This window comes from Eptesicus fuscus, chromosome 15, assembly GCF_027574615.1.
Source record: "Eptesicus fuscus isolate TK198812 chromosome 15, DD_ASM_mEF_20220401, whole genome shotgun sequence".
NCBI lineage: Eukaryota > Metazoa > Chordata > Mammalia > Chiroptera > Vespertilionidae > Eptesicus > Eptesicus fuscus.
In genome coordinates, this window is record NC_072487.1 from 52935907 (window position 1) to 52956131 (window position 20225).

Consider the following 20225-nt stretch of genomic DNA (forward strand, 5'->3'; position numbering starts at 1 on the left):
GGCTACTCTGAAGGATCTTATCTAAATTTTCTAACCCTAATAAGTCATTTTCTTTTCCTAGATATGCATTTTAATAAGCTATCCCCAATTCTTTTGAGACTAAGGTGTGAAAAATAAGGATGTGGCGTGGGATCCCAGGGGAGGGGACAGGTAGGGCTTGGAGGACAACATGAATGACTTAGCATCTTTCTTCTGGGGCCCAGGCTGAGGGACAGCCAAACGGGTTTGAACAGATAAAGAACTAGTAGGTGACAGGAACCAGAAACTCCTTGAACTTGTTGTGTATACGAACAGATGGGTTTTGTTTCCAGACGTCAGAGAAATCTGGGTGAGCTGAGGATAGAGCAGCCACAGGGCTCTGAGGAATGCCAGGCCGTTCCCTTCCTGGCCCGGGGCGCTGGGAGAGCCAGACTGTGCGGCTCAGCCCTGCAGCCCTGCTGACCTCTGAAACACTGCTGCCCACCAGCCCTGCAGGCAGGAAGCGTAGGGATCATGAGCTCATTTTACAGCTGGAGAAAACGAGGCCCAAGACAGCGTTTCTCAATCAGTGCCCTAGGATTTCATGGGAGTGCCTCACGGCTGACTGGGAAGGGCAGAGGACGGGGGGCTGAGGGGAACCCAGACTCCCACCCCCGACCCAACTCAGCTTTTATCTGCTTTGTATATTAGATTTTGTTTATGGCATCAAGATTTCATGGCAATAAAGATGTAGTTTTAAAAATCACTGATTTAGAAAAGGAACTTCAGGCCGCAGCGTGGGGCCGGAGTGCTGGGCCTGAATCCTGGTCTGTCACTCACTGTGCGGCAGGAGCCAGTCACTCTACGTTCCTGTCCTCCGTTCCCTCGCTTAGTAAATGAGAACGACAACAGAGGCTGCCGCTCAGGTTGTTGTAAGTTTAAACAGCTTCTGCAAGTAAAGTGGTTAGTGCACATGGTTGAAACCTGTAAAGGTTCTAAGTGCAAGAAGCCAGACAGCAGGGACCACATGTATAAACTATCCAGAATAGGCAGGTCTGCAGAGATAGGAAGTAGAGTGGTGGTTGCCTAGAGTTGGAGGGAGGTGGAGATTGGGACTGATGGCTGAGGGATGTAGGGTTTCCTTGGGGGGTATTACAAATGTTCTGGAATTGACTATGGTGATGGCTGCATAACTGTGAATATACTGAAAGCCACTGAACTGTATGGTATGTGAATTATATCCTAATACAAATATTATCCCCCCCCCCCCCCCCATCCCAAAGTGCTTAGTGCACAAATAACTACTATATGTAAGTGCTAGCTTCGTTATTACTGACTCACTATGGTCCTGATCTTCTCTTGCACTGTTCCTGTGACCTGCGGGGTCTCCCCAGGCACTGCTCCCACGGGCACCTTTCCTAGAGTCACTTCTACACGCCCAGGCGTCCTCTCCGCCATGAGAAGAACACACAGTGCTGCCTCAGCCAGTTTTCTCCCAACTGTTTCTAAGTTAAAGTCTGTTCTAAGGGCACCAATGCCACTTTCAAAGAAGCCAACCTCCCTCCCCCCCCCCCCCCGCCACGGTGTGGGTCACTCACATTTTGTGAAAGAAACAATCAAGTGCTATGTCATAGCTGGATGGGACCTAAAGGCCATCTGCTCTGCTTCTTCAGGCAGAGCTGACGAATTTTAATGACCATAGAAAGGCATTTTTATATCCTTTCTTTATAAATTAAAAAAAAAAGTAAGAAAGTGAGTGGGATTTTCCTTTATTACTTCAAGAATCATGGCTGAGTTTTAGTTTGGGAAGGTGAAGAGTTCTGGAGATGGATGGTGGTGGTGTTTGCAGAAGAATGTGAATGTACTTAACGCCACTGAACTGCACCCCTGAAACAGGTTAAGTTTTAATGTTATGTATATTTCATAGCAACAATAATAATCAATCACTGCTACTAGACCCATAAACCCAGGAGGAGTTCCCCGGAGAGTGCCATGGTTGACAGAAAAGCAACAAATGCTGGTTTCTGGGGAGAAGGGCACTCAGTTTCCGAAGGCAGCTCAGCCCTGGGCAGAGGCTCACCTGGGGCACTGGGGTCAGGGGATGAGGGCCGCTCCTCCCTCTGGGGCTCGCTGCTCGGCAGAGGATCTTCCCCTGGAGGTCCATGGCCTGTTCCTTGGGCCTGCCTGTTGCCCCGGATGTTGTACATCGTGTTTCTGAAGGGAAACAGAGGAGCACGAGGCTGACAGCCCTGACACTCTGCCCCTCTCCTCCCCGCTGGCTGCCACCGCTAGAGCTCAGGCTGTATCCCACGCCCAGGCATGGCCTGATCAGTCTGCAAGGCACCCTGCATGATGCACCCCACTGAGCCACTCCCGATCCCCCTCACCCCTCTTCTTTCCATCATTTCATTGCTTATCACCTTCCACAATGTTGCTTATAAACAATATAAGCTTGACTCCCCTGCCCCAACCCCGCAGCTGGAGTATAAGCATTGAAGGTAGGGATGTTTGTCTGTTTTGTTCACCAAAGTACTTTGAATGCATAGAACAGAGCCTGAAATATAGAGGGCCCTTGCTACATATATGTTGAATAATGTTGAATGGATTTGCCAAACTAACTTGCCTAAAACCTTCATCTGGTCTTGTAACTACCTGGCTCAGATATCATCAGATTGTTGTACTTCCTACTTCCGCTGAGAAGAGTTCCGAACATCTCCTGGCATCCTTCTCTAGCTTTCTTTCCCTGCTCCCATCTGTTCTCTCTGAAGCCTTCACTGGTCACCACACAGTCTCCAAGGAGCTCACTGCACTTCATGAGTGGGCCACCTTGTGACCAAGTACTTGCCTAGGCTGAATAATGAGATGTCTTTTCTTCAGAACTGGGCACTAACATACCTGCATGCCTGCTGGCACCTGGCACTGGGGTAGCCTGTACCCAAGTGCAATCTCAATACATGTTTGGTTTGTAGGTAGCACCAAAGGCTGACTTAGGGTCAGAGACCACAGAGAAATTCATAGTGAGCCAGATAAAAAGACAGTTCAATTGAGTTTTTCTTTTCCCTTTGCAAGATATAAAAGTAGACATATTCCAAAATTAGTTACCAAGGAAGAGAAAATGACTAAAGGAGTTCTGTAGGTCAGTGTTTTTCAAACTGCAAGTTATAAACCATTGGTAGATTATAAAATCAGTTTAGTATCACGATCAGCATTTAAAAAAACAAAATGGAAAACATGAGAATGTATTCCACTTAGAGAGGGTTAATATTTTGTGAAATGTGTGTGTGTGTGTGTGTGTGTGTGTGTGTGTGTGTGTGTGTATACTGAGCTATTTCCCCCTGTGGTCATGGTCAACAGGTAGACAACACTGCACTGGAAAGTCACTTATTTAAGGGCAGCAATAGCATGGCCAAAAAAAGAGGATGCGAAAGTCTGTAGATCTGTGCTGGAATCCTGGCTCTGCTATATCACCCCCATGTGGGGGACAAATTACTCTGAAAAACCCTTATTCCAAAACACCTAGATGCTAGATAAATACAAAACATATTTCACAAATATTTAGCTGAATTCCCAGGAAAGGAAGAGAAGTCCTTAGGCACTAAATATGAAAAAGGAGGTGAAACTCAAATGGGAAATAAAGAGAAAGGTCACCATGTAGATTAGATTACTGTTCAGCAAATACAGGCATATCTCGGAGATACCTTTTTGTTTTGTTTACACTGTACTAGGATACAATGAACCACCTCAGTAGCTTCTGAGGCTAATACACGTCTATCACTACAATTACTTTAGCAAACCTGGTTCCCTTCACTTCTGCAACATCATGCAGAGTTAGTGATCAGTTTGCACTCAGAGATACTTTAATTTAAAAATACCTTATTGCTAAAAAACGCTGAGCCTGCTGAAAAATTGGCGCTGACAGACTTGCTCAATGCAGGTTACCACAAAACTTTAACTTGTAAAAAATGCAGTCTGTGAAGTGTAACAAAACAAAGTATGTCAGTATTTGCTCTTGCTCCTCCACCTCCATGAGAACAGAGTGCTTCCCCTTTCCCCTCTTAACTTTGAGTGTGGCCATGTGACTTGCTTGACCAAAGCGATGTTAGCAAATGTGATATGAACATAGGCTTACACTGTGCTCGCATGCGGGGCTTGCCCTCTTGAAGAACATGCCTCAGGGAGCTGTGGCCCATGGAAGATGAGAAATATGTGGTAGAACTAGATCTTACCAATAGCTTAGAGTCACGACCAGGTGAACCTAGCCTATAGCAACTGAACTAAGATGAGTGCAAAAGAAAAGCTTATTAATATGACACTGAATTTAGAAGTGTTTGTTTGCAGCATTATTGTCGTAAGAGTTGACTAGGATATAAATCTGTTCAGGGATCAACTATTGGTTGTTGTTTTTTTTATATTGAGATATGTTTGACATATAACATTATATTTGTTTCAGGTATAAAACATATTTATTCAATATATGTACATACTGTGAAATGATCACCACAATAATTATAGTTAATATCCATCACCCACACATAGTTACAGATTTTTTTCTTGTGGTCAGGGATTAACTGTTGATACCAAAAACCTAGAGCCTTGGTTGCAAGGGAGGAAAGAAAACAAGGTTTGGATCCATACAAAGTGTAGGGCTAAAATTGAAATTTTACATAAAGCTGGGACTCCTGAAAACCCATACCTTCTCTGAAGAGGTGGGTTAGAAAAAACACAAAGAAATACTAGGTGAAGGTTCTGGGTATTCAAAAAATTTTGTAATATCATTGTTTGGTTTGGGTGTCATGGTAATACTGACCTTATGAAATGAATTGGGAAGTGTTCCCTCCTCTTCTTTTATGGGGGGAGAGTTGGTGAAGAATTGGTATTAATTATTCTTTATGTTTAGTAGAATTCACCAGTGAAGTTATCTGGTCTTAGATGTTGTTATTGTTTATTTTTGTGGATAGTTTTTTGATTACTAATTCAATCTCTTTATATGTTATAGGTCCAATCAGATTTTCTATTTCTTCTTGATTCAGTTTTAATAATTTGTATCTTTCTAGGAATTTGCATATTTCATTAAAGTTATTTAATTTGTTGGCATATAATTGTTCATAGTATTCCCTTATAATCTTACTATTTTTGTAACAATGATAGTATTGTCCCCTTTTGTTCTTGATATTAGTAATTTAGTCTTATGCCTTTTCTTGATCTGTTTAGCTAAAAGTTTGTTGATTTTTTTCAAAGAATAATTATTTAATCTGAAACTTATCTTTAAAAGAAAATCCAGTTTCTTGGTATAGTTGGGTCCAAAATAAAAATGAGATTTTACTTTAATGGAGAAATTAATAAGTTAAATTAAGAACAGAGAAGAAATTAGAAGTCAGCACTCTATCAGACTTTAAAATTTGGTCTCTGACTCCTTTTACTCTGTTATTATTAAGGTCCTATTTTAAGAAGCCCCTGACTCCTTGGCTAGTCACTTCCCCTTCCCAGTTCTTATTTTCCCCATGTAAAAATAAAGGGTGGTAGGCCATATAGAAAGAATGATGAGGCAATGAGGGACACTATTTACTAAGTAGCATTTTGTGCTGGCTCCTGTGCTGAGCTCCATTACAAATCTCACAAACCACAAGCCACATGACTTGGAGAAGACTCAGAGACACATCCCTACAGCCAGAGGAAGTGGCTGGGTGGGGTGACCATCATTGCTGCCCATACATCCCCTTGCCCAGGGATTGCAGCCTCCCCAACATGTCTGGGAGCTCACAGTCATCCCTGGGATATAGAGGCATAAAAACCCCAACCTCAGGGCAGTAAAGGGTCTTCTGATCTCTACAGATACAGACCAGGTGGCCACTACCCAGCCAAACTATTGTGCTTGGAAGAGGCAACTCCATTTCATAAATTTATTGACTTGGGTTGAAGCAATTCATAGATCATTTTCTGTGTACGTTTAGCTCTAGGTCTGAAATGCCTGGTCAGCATAAAGGTAGTGGTCATAAAAGCTTGTTCTGGAAAGAAAGCCTTGGGCAAGCCATTTATCCTTTCTGAGCCTGCGTTTTCTCACCTGCAGTGGGGATGATGAATGTATTCACCACAATGAGGCCCTTTACGGACCAGGCTCTAAGCTAAACACTAGAAATACAACTAATTTAATCCTCACACACATACATTCAATGCATTTAATCCTCATGACAGCCCAATGGAGTGAGTACTGTTATCACCTCCATTGCACAAGAGGAGAACTGAGGTTCAGAAAAGATAAGTAACCAAAGCCACAGAGATGATAAATGGTGGGGCTGAGCATTAGACCTGGACATCTGACTCCACAGCCTGAGAACTTAACTGTTTTAATACCACTTCACCGGGTTGTGCAGACAACTCAATGGGAGTATGAAGCACCCAGTATGGTGCTCTGGAAGCTCCCTTACTCCCTTCCCCAGACTATGACCTAGGCTAATGGCAGACCCAACTGTAAGCTCTAAGACCAGCCAGGGCCAGGGGCTACAGGAGACAAGGGCAACCTTGAACTCACTGGGCTCTCCCCAGGACACGTGCAATGTTCCCTTGCATTTTCTGTGGGTTATTGCAAGTGTCAGGAGGGAGGTAACTGACTAATCCCTGAAACTTCCTTCCTTTCTTGGTCTCTGCATGTTCTCTGTTCCACTTCTATTGTTTGTGGCCTTCACCAGGCAGGAACCTGGCTTAATCTTGGTGAGACCATCCTGGATACAGTGTGTACCAGCTGGATGGCTGAAGTTCTCAGGCCCCCTCTTACCCCCCCTCCCCCGCCCCCCATTAGGCTCACAATGCTCCCAGTTCTCTCCAGCTCCTCCTTAGAGAAGATCCCCAGCAGGGCACCCTCCTTGTCCACTCACACTGGGGGGGCGGGGGGGATGGCAGGGGCGGGGGCGGGGGCTCAACCATGCCCCATACTCCCCAAGTCTCTCTCTAACTCAGATTGCTCTCCTGAGTTCCAGGTCCTCCACCCAGTGCCTGATGGGTAGTTTACCTCCAGGCCCTAAAGAACACTCATTGTCTTTCCCCTAAAACCTGCTTCTATCCTGGGAACAGCATCACTACCCTTCTAGTTACCCACGCAAACTCAAACACTGAGGCTGACCGAGGGAAATGCTAAGCCTGAGTCACACAGAGCCAGGGTCTCTGATCCGAGTCCAGTGAACAATCTATTCTGCTTTCTAAGAGGTCCAGTTTGTATGAAGTCCTCACAAAAAATAAGCACCCAAACAGATCAGAATTGGGTATAGTCTGAATTCCCAAAAGCTTCCATTTCTTCAGTAAGAGCTACAATAGCAGCAGCAGGGTGGGCAAAAGTAGGTTTACAGTTGTGAGTATGTGAAAGTTTGTTCTTGTATTATTATTTATAAATCATTATATTATTTTCCATGTGAACAACTGTAAACCTACTTTTGCCCCACCCTGTATTTATTAAGCACCTACCCATTGCCAAGCACAGTTCGAAAGCAGTTTGCATGCACTGACCGATTAACCCCTGCACTAACCATATAAGGCAAGCACTGCTGAATTTTATATTTACTAACAATTTAAGTGCAGCACAGAGGAATCAAACAACTTGCCAAAGATACCAGAGCCCATGACTGGTGGAGTCAGAACACATATCCAGGCAATTTGACTCCAAAGCCCAGGCCATATTGCTATCTTTTTATAACCTATTTAAAACAAAGCCTGCCGATGAGAAATTGTATGTATAATACATTATTAAATGATGGGCATCTAATAAATTACACATTAAAAGTGAATAATTTGATGCGTTTGACATATATAGACATTTATGAAGCTATCACCACATTACATTCAGCATGATATCAATTACACATGTATGTGTACAGAAGATGAGGAGGAAAGAGATACACTAAATTCTAAGAATGCTTGTCTGGGTGATAGGAATATGGATAATGTTAAATTTATATCTTTTGAGATGTTTCTAATTTCTAAAAAGAATATGCACTACCTTTAAAATCAGAACAATGAATGTAATATTTTAAAGTAATAGCATGAATTGAAAATAGAGCCCCTAAACCAGTGGTTCCCAACCTTTTTTTGGCCATGCCCCACCTAAGCATCTCCAAGTGAACTCCTAGTCATGTGGAGGAAGCCTAAAAGGACATTAACTTGGTCTAAACAAGCTTCCAAAGAACGTGGCATTCATGAAAGAGAAAAATAAAAGAATGACAGGACAGTTGAAGTACTGAGGAAGAAATCACTAAGAAATTGTTAAAAAATAATAATATGAAGTGATATGAAAAAAATAGCAAATAAAATTTCAAAACATATAAAAGAGAACTGAAATGCATAAATGTCACAATATATATTTATATACTGTATATGAGGCCCCTAGAAACATAAGAAATGCAAAAAATTCACTGTTAACAACTCATTCTCTAATTGCCCCCCTTAAAAATCAAATTCCCCCCTGTGGGGCGTGTGTCCCACGTTGGGAACCACTGCCCTAAAACCCTCCCCACCAGGCCCTCCTCCCTACTGGGAATCACCCCAGATCACAGTAAGCTCTGAAGAAGGGGCTACTTGCTTCTTGGCCAGCCCCTCAGCCCCACTAGCACTTACTGTATTTCGGTTCCCAGGTGCTTGAGGGAAATATTCTGAAGGGCCGAGGGCATGGCAGGGGCTGGCTGCAAGGCGGCTGCCATACCCACGAGTCCAGGGGGCGTTTTCACGGGGCACAGGAATTCCTCCAGCTCTGCCTCCTCTTGATCTGGGGAACAAAGAAAAGGGAAATCACCCATTGGGTCATTGCACTTGGAAAGACCAGTCAGGTGGGTGCTATGGGCTCAGCTCCCACTGGGAGCAGGTGGGAGTCAGCCTGAGCAAGACTTTCTTGTGGGTTAACAGCAGCCAAAGAGGCAGGTGGCATGTTACTCAACCATTTAAAATGATGCTAAGGAAGAATGCTTAAGAACATGGGGAATATGCATGGCACATACTCTAAGGTTGAAAAGCCAGATAAAAATCAGGGTTATAGTATGATCTCCATTGTATAGGAAGAGTCTCAAAGAAATACTTGGCAATCTTAACAGTGGTCAGAACTGCATACTGGGATTAAAAGTGAGCAGGCTACTCATTATAGTTTAATGTTTCCCCCCAAATTTTCTATAGTAAACATGGGTTACATCTATAAACAGGAAATAATATATATTTATCAAAAGTAGGTACTAAAAAACAGATTTTACAACACAGGGACATTTTAGGGTCACAATACTGAGTACCAAAAAGCAAAGTAAAGCGTTTTGTATTGTTATCTGATCAGAAAATCATTTACATTAAGAAAAAAAAAAAAAAGAGGCAGGTGGGAGGTCATAACAATGCTAACACTGGCTGTCTCTGGGTGGTAGGCTTACTTTTCTATGTTTTTCAAATGTTCTGCTTAAACAGGGATTCTTATACAGTGAGTACTTTAAAGGCTTAATATTAAGGAAGGTTTCAAGACTAATGAAACATTATTTGAGATATAAGAGAAAAGAGGTGAAAGACTCAGAAGTTAGCTTTGAGTGCTACCACAAGTCGAAGAGAACCAAGGCCACTTGGAGATGGTATGATCTTGACCAGGCAGCCCTGAGACAGACACCTTTTACTTGGGGCCCTCTTACTGAGAGGGCGAAGGGGTATCGGACATTTATTTTTGCCTTGCATCTGCAAGAACATTAAATGCAATGGTGGGGGCCAGGGAGAGTTGCTCAATCTACTTGAAAATAAACTTTGCAGTCTAACTTGGCAAATAACACATTGTCAATCCCCAAAAGGCTCTTTCGGATGCGGCAGCCTGGCTGGTACTTGGCCACACCCACGAATTCTTTTGTGTTCCTCCCTTCAATTTACTTTCTCAGTTGTTTGGGCGTCTACCCTAAAGTTTCCAGGTGGGGCTGGAGAAAGTGAGATCATCAAAGGCACAGGAAGCTCCCAGCTTCAGGAGCAGGGAAAAGTGCATGCTTCAGGAAGACCAATTAGGTGGAAGCTAGAGGGCAGGCCAGCCAGAGTTCGGGGAGTTCTGGGAGGTGGAGACAGATTCCTTCTAACTCAAGTCAGGGAAGACTTCCTGGAGGAAGGGCATTAGAGTGGCCTGGAGAGCTGGAGGTGATTTGGACCTGCAGAAGGAGTGGGAGAAGGGGTTCCAGAGCCAGAGTTGAGGATGCCAGGAGGGTCCCAGAGGAGGAGGTGATAAGGACAAATGGGATGGGGTGGCTAAGAAGGGATCACATCTGGCTGGAATGGCAGAGCCCCTGGGGGTTTCAGCAGGAGCCAGAAGAAACCTGGCATTTCTGCTGGGAGGACGCTGTGACCGGGCTGATCATTTTTTCTCTTTCTGCTTCAGGTTCCATATTTTAAAAACTGGACAGCCACTCTGCACTCTGTCTCCTTCAGGGTTAAAATATATGAAAATGTTTAGAAAACCATAAAGCCCCATACTGTGGATGCACATCTTTCAAAGGATTCTTTGATTCAGACTTTGAGCTGATTCAAAATAATTAAGGTCTCCTTGCTTATCAATACTTTATCCATCCTCATTCTCCCTCAATCACAACAAAGAAAAAAATTACCATCTGTCTAAGATTTTAATGTCTTGGCAAGTACTTCCCTAACTGCCAATATCTGTTTTTTGTTAACATCCACCTGTGGCTCTAGATCTACTGAGGCCACACAGAACTACGTCTTGGGGGTAAATGTCACCATGGGGTTCGTTTCACCAACGAGGAAACAGCAGCTCAGAGAAGGTGAATTTTGTGACCAAGGTCGCACAGCTGCTAGCAGAGCTATGCATTCAACACAGTTCCTCACTTTTCCTTATTACAGCAGCATTTCTGACGAGCAGACAGTACTAAGAAGGAAAGCGCAAGCTCCCAGTGCAAAGGGTGTGTCCAAAGGATGAGAGGCACATGATGGTGATGCCACAGGGAAGGGTAGCACTTCCTTCAGGAAATAGAATTGACCCAAGACTCTGGTCTGGGGCCTCTGGGTCCCTCTCCAGCCTGGAGACGTGCCCCCGGTGAGGTGACCATACAAAATATTTTCAGCAGCATTTACTTGTACTTCTCCTTTTGCCTGAACTGTAGAGGCTGTCCCATTACCAGCAGGAAGAAGCCATCACCTACAACCAGGGCTTAGACCAGCAGGCCACTGGTTTCCTGGAGGGCCCTGGTACATGGCCCGTCACCTCCTCAGCTTGAGGATGGGGTGCGTGTTTGTGTGAGTCTACAGACTAGGGTTCAAATTTCAGCACTGACATCTTCTTACTGTTTGACCTGAGCCTCTTCGACCCTTAGTTTCCTCTTCCGTAAAATGAAAATAACAGCAAAAATCTCATAAGATTGTTGTGATGATTAGCTAGATGATACATGTGAAGTGTTGCAACAATGTAAGTGGTATGGATATTTTTATGATAAACATTTATAAAAGTGCTTTGTGAGATGTTTTCTACTTTGGCACCATGTCTTTATTATCAATCCGTTGGCTTCCCCTTGATCTTCCTTGGCTCTATGGAGACCAATGTTCAGGGGAAATATAAAATTAAGGTGTGAACGCTTACAAGCTGTAGAGAACGTGCCTTGTGCTCAAAGGCAGCCCTGAGACGCTGTGCAAGATGCAGCGCCTGTGACTCAGTCAGACGCCAGCTGGTAGGTTTTCATTGCCCTGGCGGCAGGCCCCTGCTTCCTCTCAGGAAGGGAGGCACTGGAGAGGTGGGGCAGCCTGCTCCAGCCTGCCAACCCATGGCCTGCCAGCTTGCTCAAGACTCCAGAAATGTCTCTCTGGTTAAGCTGGGGAAGGTTTCACAGGGGCCCTGGTCCGGGACGGTGAGGGCTTGCTGCAGGATGAGTAAGGCTTCAGAGGGGAAGCCTATATGCCTGCTTCCTGCATCTCCCCAGTGTCCTCCTTGGGAGACTGGCACCCTGGTCATGACAACCATTCCCTTGCCCCCATGCCCACAGCGGGCGCTGGCCCAGAAGAGGCCCGCCGAGTGTGCTGAACCCGTGGGATCCCAAAACTGATAACCTGGTTCTTCCCATCTCAAGTCAGGGAGGGCTTCTCATTACTTCTGGTCCGAGGCTGATGGGGAATTGTGTCAACTCAGACTGCAGTTTTCAGCACAACCAGGGTTGTTTAGCTCTGGGAGGTGGGGAGTGGAGGGTAGAATAAAAATGTAGAAGCAAAAATAAATAAACCCTTCCCCAAAGAAAGCCCTTACAATCATAAAACACTCAGAAGGTTCTCAGGAGAAATTACTGATGATTATTAACAATAAAAAGATGCAGTTGTTATAATAATAACAGTGCACATGTATACATATAATAATATTATTAAGACAGATGCCATGTATTGAGCATTATGTGCCTGGCATTATGCTAAAGGCTTTACATTCCTTTCCTCATTTAATTATGAAATTCAATGTATTTGCTCATACACTCATGCAACAAATATCCAATGTGCCAGGCAGGGCACCAGATCATGGGGACACAGGTGACAAGGACACAGCCCCCACCCTCTAGGGCTAGGGGGCAGAGACTGACAAGGACACTCTACTTAGAACACAGTGTGACAGGCCTCAAGAATGGTCTGGAAGTGTTGAGGACTCATATAGAGTCCAGCTGACAAAGTCCCAGAATGCTTCCAAGGGGAGACTGTCAAGAGGAGGGGGGGGGCGGGACACTAAAGCTTGGCCATCGAGAAGAAGTAGGATTCCCAGGCCGAGAAGAGAGCAGAGACGCCTCTGGCACTCTGAAGCATAAGACACGAGGCAGGTGCTGGGGCAGCAGACAGAGGTGAGAGCAGGAAGGACTGAATTAGGTGCTAAAGAGCTAGGACTGTGTTTGGGCCTGGGACATGGTGAGCAGTCAGGAAAGGGGAGTGGGGCTCAGGCTGTCACTTTATTTATTTATTATTTTTTAAAAATATATTTTATTGATTTCAGAGAGGAAGGGAGAGGGAAAGAGAGATAGAAACATCAATGGTGAAAGAGAATCATTGATCAGCTACCTCCTGCATGCCCCACACTAAGGATTGAGCCTGCAACCCAGGCATGTGCCCTGACCTCGAACCCTGACCTCCTGGTTGATAGGTTGATGCTCAACCACTGAGCCAAGGCTGAGCTCAGGCTGTCACTTTAGAAAGCTCACTCTGACTACAGTGAGGAGGATGGTCAGAGGGGGCAGGCTGGGACAGAGGGCGGAGGCTGCTCTATAATTTTTCAGCTGAGAGCTGAGGCCTGACCCAAGGCGACAGCAGTGAAGTGGGGCCTGGGTCTGATGTGTAGGCCACAGGGAGACGAGGCCAGCACTGGTGACTGACGACCGGCTAACTGAGATGCAGGAAGAATCTGGGCGGCTCCTGGTTACTGGAACAACTGGGTAAATGGGGAAAGGAAAACTGGGGGAGAAGAGTCAAGGGCAGATGAGCTCAGTTTGGGACATGAAAAACATCCGGGTATGGAGGTCTATGATGCACTTGGCCACAGTCCTGCCCTCACCCATTTGGCTTCCGAAATTAAGGATGTTAATTAAGGATGAGGCATCTTAGACACGCTGCAGATCTGTGGTGGGACCTCACTCTCTGTGCTCCTGCAGGGGCAGCTGTGAGTGGTCAGTCCTGATTCTAAAATCTGTCAGTCATATTCCTGGCTTCAGCATGGGGGTGGGAGGGTGTGATCTCCAGGACTCCTCCCTGTTGGGATGTTGTAGGATTTGGGATCAAGAAAATTATTTGTGGGCCACGTGGGGGTGAAGGATTCTGGCTTATGCGAACAACAGGAATAATACATTGAACACTGGTCTACACAACTCATAGCACAAAAGCATTTGTGTAAAGCAGCAGTAACAATATCTGCAATTTCTCATTAACCTACCTCAGAGCAACTCGGTGAAAGTTTCATTTCTTAAGACATTCCCATTATAGTCATCGTAATAGTAGCTGACAGCTATTGAACTGACAATGTGCAGGCATCATTCCAACCATTCAAGGTATACGGATTCATTTAATCCTCACCAAAACCCTAAGAAGTAAGTATAATTTCTTTACTGACCTCATTTCAAAGGAAGGAAACTAAAGCTCAGAAAGGGTAAACAACTTGCCTAAGACCACACAGGATTAGAATGTGAACCAGGCAGCCTAGCCTCGGAGCCCATATTCTTGCCCTTGCCACTATCAGGTTGCCCTAACTGATCCTGAGTCACATCCCTGGCTCCCTGCTTCTTTAGCAGAGGGCTCCTCCCACTCACTTCTAACAGGAGGGGTGAGGCTTCGTCACCAAGAGCCCTGGGTGTGGACAGGAGGCGAGCCCATTGGGTACCTAGCTCAAGGCGCAGGGCAGGCTCATTCCCAGCCAGGGCAGCGTCAGGGGCGACAGGAGGTGCAGGCAGGCTGTTGTGGAACTCCCAGCGCTTCATCTGCAGCTGCTGCAGCCAGTACAGCATCACTTGCTTGTTGGCGGCCTGAGAAGCACAAGGGTTAGTTGGCAAGGAAGGCTCTGTGCCCACAGGGTGGCACTGGATATGGGATGTGGGAAGGTCAAGGGAGGCTTGGTAACGCTCCTTCCCAGAAAACAATTTCACTGTGGCTGGGTGCCCACCTAGAAAACACCACCTGCTTCTTGGCTATAGAAGGTGATCAGGCTCTGGTCTCCCACTTAGAGGTTCCTTAACCTTTCTGGGCCTCAGTGTCCTCACCTGTACTATGGTGATGATAGCACTCATTCCATAGGACAGTTGTTATGAGGATGAAATGAGGTAAGGAAGGTAAAGTGGCCAGCACAGTACCTGACATGCAGTAGGTGCTCAAAATGTACTCACTGGGCAAAGGAATTTGGAGGTGCTAAGAGAGAGGGTAAGAGCTTTAAAATTCTGCCCTGGGTGGGGCCCAGGATACCATCACTATCTCTGTCTCTCTGTGCAACATCTCAATGTCTTAGCTGACTTTTTTGTGGAATGGAGATTCCCTTCTGTTTTAGCGATGCACTGAAATCATGCATATGATCGGGGACTGGAAAGCCAGTATGCACAGCACGACAAAGTGGCACCCTTCAGGCATGCCCCCACCCCCAAACAGTTAATGGCTGATGCTGATTGGTCTTCCACCACTGAATGGTACAAACATCTATTCTCACATCCATTAGGTCACCAGATCCTCCAGGGAGGAGGCCGGGCAGGAGTGATCAGCCCCTTCTACAGATGGAGAAACTAAGGCTCTGAAGCCGCTCGGGTTGGTCCCAGAACCTGGGTCTCCCACTTCTCCCACTCCCAGAGCTTTGTTGTAGTTTATGGCCAGGAGATGTGGCTTATGTAGCAAAGGCCTGTGATTGATTGGGCACAGAAGCTGGGCAGCTCGCTCGGAGTGGATGTTGAGTCTCACAGAGCTGCTCACAATCCAGGCCACATGAGGAAAGCAGGAGGCTACAGGCAACCAGGGCAAGCTCCTCCTTTTAAGAGGCTCACAGGTGAGGTGTGCATGAGGCCAGGGGGCTCCAAGAAGAGGCTCCTGGTCTGTTGTAAAGATATCAAATAAGATAAAATGATGCCCACCAGTCTTCCCTTTCTATACACTTTTCCTGAGAGACTGCAGGTCTTCCCATGGCTTCACCATGACCTTGTACCGACAAGGTCCAGCCCCAAACCAAACCCATTTTATTAAATCACTGGACAAGTATATATTGAGCACCTGCTATCTGTGTCAGGGACTGAGGGAGGCACTGGAGATTCTGTGGTGAGCCAACACACATGCCTCTGTCCTCTTAGAACTTAAGAGTCTACTGAGGAAGACATACACCCGATGTCCTACTGTCCCCTCATCCTGGGTTCAACTCCTATCAGTGACTGGACCAACCAGGCAGTCAGCCAGTTACAGGAGCCATCCCTGACTCCTCTCTCACATTCTTCCTGCCTCACATCCCTAGCCACCGTCTCGCTCTGTCACTGCTCTGGCTCAGCCATCATTTTCTCCTGATCACCTCCTGATGGACTCCCTGACCACCAGCCTTGCCTTCTCCTAATTTGTTCTCTACCCCATAGCCAGACTGAGCTTTCTGAGCATTCTACTATCACGGTGCTTCCTTGCTTAAAGCTCTTTGACAATTTCCCACAGCCCCCAGGACAAAGCCCACACATCTTGTTATCACTCATAATGCCCTGCCCTCCCCCGTGGGCCTCTGTTCTCCCATTCCATCTTTTGGGTCCCTCAACTTGCCTGGACACTGGGTGGTAACATGATTTCCCATCTTTGTTCATGGGGGTCTCTTGACCTGGAATAATATTCTCCCTCTTGTCTGCTGGTAGAAAACTGATGTTCTCTTTCAGGATTCAGATATCAGCCCTTCTATGATGTCCTTTCTGGATGGACCCTCCCACTCAGTGGAACTGACCCATCCTGTCACCACACTTTTCTGGTACAGACTTCCTGCGTCTCTAACAGAACATTTTACTGTGCGTGCCAATCTCCCTGTCAGTCTCTCTCACCAAATCTGAAGCTGTTTGAGCATCAGGGGATAGGTGTAATTTGGCTCCATACCCAGTGCCTAGCACAGAGCCAGGCATGAACACAGATCCATGGAATAGTAAAAGCCATGTGTTGGAGACCCTGCAGACAGCATTCAACCTGTGGGAGGAGACACCTGTAAACCACATGACCTGTGAAATGCCTGCCTTGCCTGGCCTGGAATTCCTGGTTTCCATTATTTTATCTGATCTCCCCATGCTGGTCTGGTTGTAAAGGAGAGCTGAAGCTGTGGGCTGCATTCAGGGGCCTCAATAGATGCCCAATTGGCTGGAGGTAAGGGTGGAGGGCTGGGAAGATGGGATGGGGTGGGAAGGCTGTCTCCTGACACATTCTTAGTTCAGAGTGTGGATCCTGGAACTCTTATTTCAAAGTGCAGATCGGTCTTTCCAATTAAGTTCTGGGGCACCTCCTCTTGGCTCCACCACGATGTGTGTTCACTCAACCAACATTTACTGAGCACCCACCAGGTACCAGGTTGTATTCTAGGTGCTGGGAGTATTTCAACAATTTGCTGTTCCAGACGCTTACATATCTTGTTTTAAAACTCACAAACTACCTACATTCCGGGAGGTTAAGTGACTTGCCCAGGGTCATACAGCTAGTAAGTAGCTGACGTAGAATTTGAATCCAATCCTGTCTGATTTCAAAGCACATGGCCTTTCCACGTTTCAGGCTCTCTCAGTCAAACAAGATTAAACAAAACCTACTGATAGGGAAAGCAGGTTTGGATTTGCCCCGATGAATAGTCTAAGCTGATCAGTGAAACCTCAATGTTTACCTCCCAATCCCTGCCAACATTTTCTCAGCATCCATTCCTTTGGGCCAGAACATCAAGAAAAGTGATTTAGAATCTAGGTCTCGAGGGAGGATTGCAAACTCCCATCTTGACTATACGTCAGCCCCAAGTAAGAAAGTTAAGGTAACTGCCTTGTCAGGCACACCCCCAAGTTCGGATGCGGTCCTGAGAGGAGGTAAGACTATGAGATCCCAAGAATGGGCTACATACACCGCCCTCTGGGTGCCTGAGGTGGGGCCAGCCACTTCATCTCTCTGACTCAGTTTCCTGATCCGAACTACGGACCCGACACTCCTGCCTTTGTTGTGGGAACCCCGTGAGGAATTGGGCGTGAATGCGCTTCCGAAAATCACAAAAGCCCGGGCACCCAGGGCTCACTGGGCCATCAGGATCGGTGATCATTTTCCCGGTAAATTGACTGTGACCACCCACCGTGCCCCAGGAACTCATCCCTGCTTACAAGGGGGGTAAATCAGTCCATTTACCTTCAGGGTAATAATCCGGCTGGGAGTCTTGATTTCGAAAGTTCCCTCCTCGGCGTCCGCCTTGCAGTCAAAGACCGCACTGGAGAGGTCGATGCTGTCCAAGGGATTGGCATCCTGCGCGGTCCGCGAATAATACAGGTGGCATTTCCTCTCGTCGTAGAAGAACCAGCGAGATTTCCAGCCCCGGATGGGCCCCTTGCCGCCAAACTTACTTAAGTATCCACAGAGTTTCCTGGGGACCGTCTCCAGGGGCCGGGCGCAGCCCTCGGACTCCTCGGGAGGCAGCCCCTCGGGGCCCCTGGCCACAGGCTCTCCGGACCTGAGGGCAGCGGAACTAGGCTCCGGGGGTTTCTCCGGGGCGCCCTCCATCGCCGCTCGGACCGCGCAGGGTGAGGAGGTCCGCAGCCCGACTCCGGACGAATCTCGGAGGCTCTGAGGGCGACGTGGGCGCGAGGGCGGGCCCAGTGGTGACCCGCAGCGGGGAGCGAGCCTCACCGACCAAAAGCCCAGGAGGGTGGCGGGCCACGCCCCGCCCGCCCCTCGGAAACCTAACCACGCCCATCGACACGCCCCCGCAGGCTCCTCCTGCCCCGCCCACTTCCGGGTTTGGTACCCGCCAGTCAGTCCTCTTAACTGGGGGCAGGTGCGGGGCGTGAGGCGGGCCTCTGGCTGGAGGCGTGGTGTCTCTGAGCTAGGTTAACGGGCGGGAGAGGAACGGGAAGGGACGCCTGTCACGGACCTTACCGTCCTGGTAACTCGCGTAGTAATGTCGAAGGAAAGGTCCTCACGCCGAGGGGCCGCCGCCTTTTCTCCCCAGGGGCCGCGCGGGTCTCCGCCGGACGGCGCATCACGCGCCCATTGGCTGAGAGAGACGCCGGGCTCGGTGGCACCACTTCCGGTGTTGCGGGGCGTGAGGGGCTCGTGGGTTCGGCCGCCAACTTTTCTCTTTGCTTTAGTTCTGCGCCTTCGTGGCTCTCAGCCGGCCGCGGCGGCCTCCCCCGCCTCTGTCCCAGCTCCAGCTCACCACCTTCCGGCGCCGGTTGCATGATATGGGGCGCCCAGGCTGCTGCTGCTGCACTGCTGGGCGGGGTTGGGCTCAGTAAATTTTGTACCAACTAATAAAGAGTAACTCTACCTAGGCCCCAACTCGCTCAACTTCCTGCCTCTTCTAGTCTCTCGCCCCCAACTCTCCCCTTCCTTCCAGTCTAGGGCGCAATCTTCCATTTGGGCTCTGGAGCCCATTTCTGTCCACCCCTCTAGCCCTTTCTTAGCCCCTTCTCTCCCTTTAGCTGACAAATATGTTCGATATAGCATTACTTATTATTTCAAAAAACTGGAAGGAATGGCCCTGACTGGTTTGGCTCAGTGGATAGAGCGTCGGCCTGCGGACTCAAGGGTCCCAGGTTAGATTCCAGTCAAGGGCATGTACCTTGGTTGCGGGCACATCCCCGGTAGGGGTTGTGCAAGAGGCAGCTGATTGATGTTTCTCTCTCATCGATGTTTCCCTCTATCCCTCTCCCTTCCTCTCTGTAAAAAAATCAATAAAATACATTAAAAAAAAAAAAAAACTGGAAGGAATATAAATGACCCAAAATACGAAATTGGTTAAGTAACTGATTGGATACTTTTTGCAGAAGGATATGGACTTCTACAGAAAATATTAGGTTGAAAAAACAGGCCACAAAACTATTTCCGCAAAACTTATTTAGCTAAAAATAGGGTATGTTTATGACAGTAAGGTTGGAAAAATGATGTGTAATATTTGAGTTTTAGGGACATTAGAGGGGAACTCCTGTTGATCTAAATGCATTAATTGCTGTATATCCTAATGGATACACTTCTGGTAATTTTATCAAAATATAGTCAATATCCCGCCCCTCCTTGGAGGATATTGTTAAGCTGCAGAGCAAGAGGTTGTCCCGAAGTGACACCTTGTGGCCTTTGTGGTGTACTGCCCCTGTCTGCATTAGGTGTCCCCAAGTTTTTTTGTCAGAGGGCTTAAAAGAGGCACTCAGGAATAACCCTCACACAACATAACCCAAACAGGCAGGTTAATAATCTGACTCCTTAAAAACAACGTATTTTGCATAGACCTTCAACCCACTTATTTAGTGAAGGCAAGAGAAACAGGTTATCAACAAAAGCATGTGTTTCTTCATGTTCAATAAGGGTTTATTACATGCACTAATGAACATCAGTGCATGTAGGTGTTTTCCATGTCGATTTCTTTCTCCTCTTTCTATGGGATAGTTTTAGTTCTCTTATGAAGGAAAGAGTACAGTCTCATTGAAAATATGTTTTAAAATGTTAGGCTTTCTGGTGAACAAAACATCATGATATACTTTCTAACATACCTATTTTTGAGTAGTATCATTTTCAATTGATAAAACCCAAGGATTCATGTTTAATTGACACATGATTTTCAAATAGATAATGTTTAAAGGAATTAGGTTCATTTA

At 46.7% G+C, this 20225-nt stretch overlaps 1 protein-coding gene and 1 non-coding gene across 3 annotated transcripts in view; both read right to left on the minus strand.

The window, feature by feature from the left end:
- The window catches only part of TBC1D2 (TBC1 domain family member 2), a 44443-nt gene extending 25756 nt beyond the window's left edge, over nt 1-18687 (minus strand). The window contains exons 1-5 of one of the 2 annotated variants that reach the window (XM_008142139.3): nt 18511-18687; nt 17767-18198; nt 14288-14429; nt 8560-8707; nt 2039-2172 (exon numbers count right to left, since the gene is read on the minus strand). In XM_008142139.3, the coding sequence (XP_008140361.2) occupies nt 2039-2172; nt 8560-8707; nt 14288-14429; nt 17767-18135 (793 nt within the window). In that variant the 5' untranslated portion in view covers nt 18136-18198; nt 18511-18687. Of the gene's footprint in view, nt 1-2038; nt 2173-8559; nt 8708-14287; nt 14430-17766; nt 18276-18510 lie in introns of those variants that run through there. The other variant, XM_054727260.1, reaches the window with a different exon arrangement.
- Nucleotides 3673-3804, minus strand: LOC114231748 (small nucleolar RNA SNORA66). The gene has a single exon (XR_008558422.1). It is a non-coding gene; the product is annotated as a small nucleolar RNA SNORA66 (small nucleolar RNA).
- Nucleotides 18688-20225: the final 1538 nt, after the last annotated feature.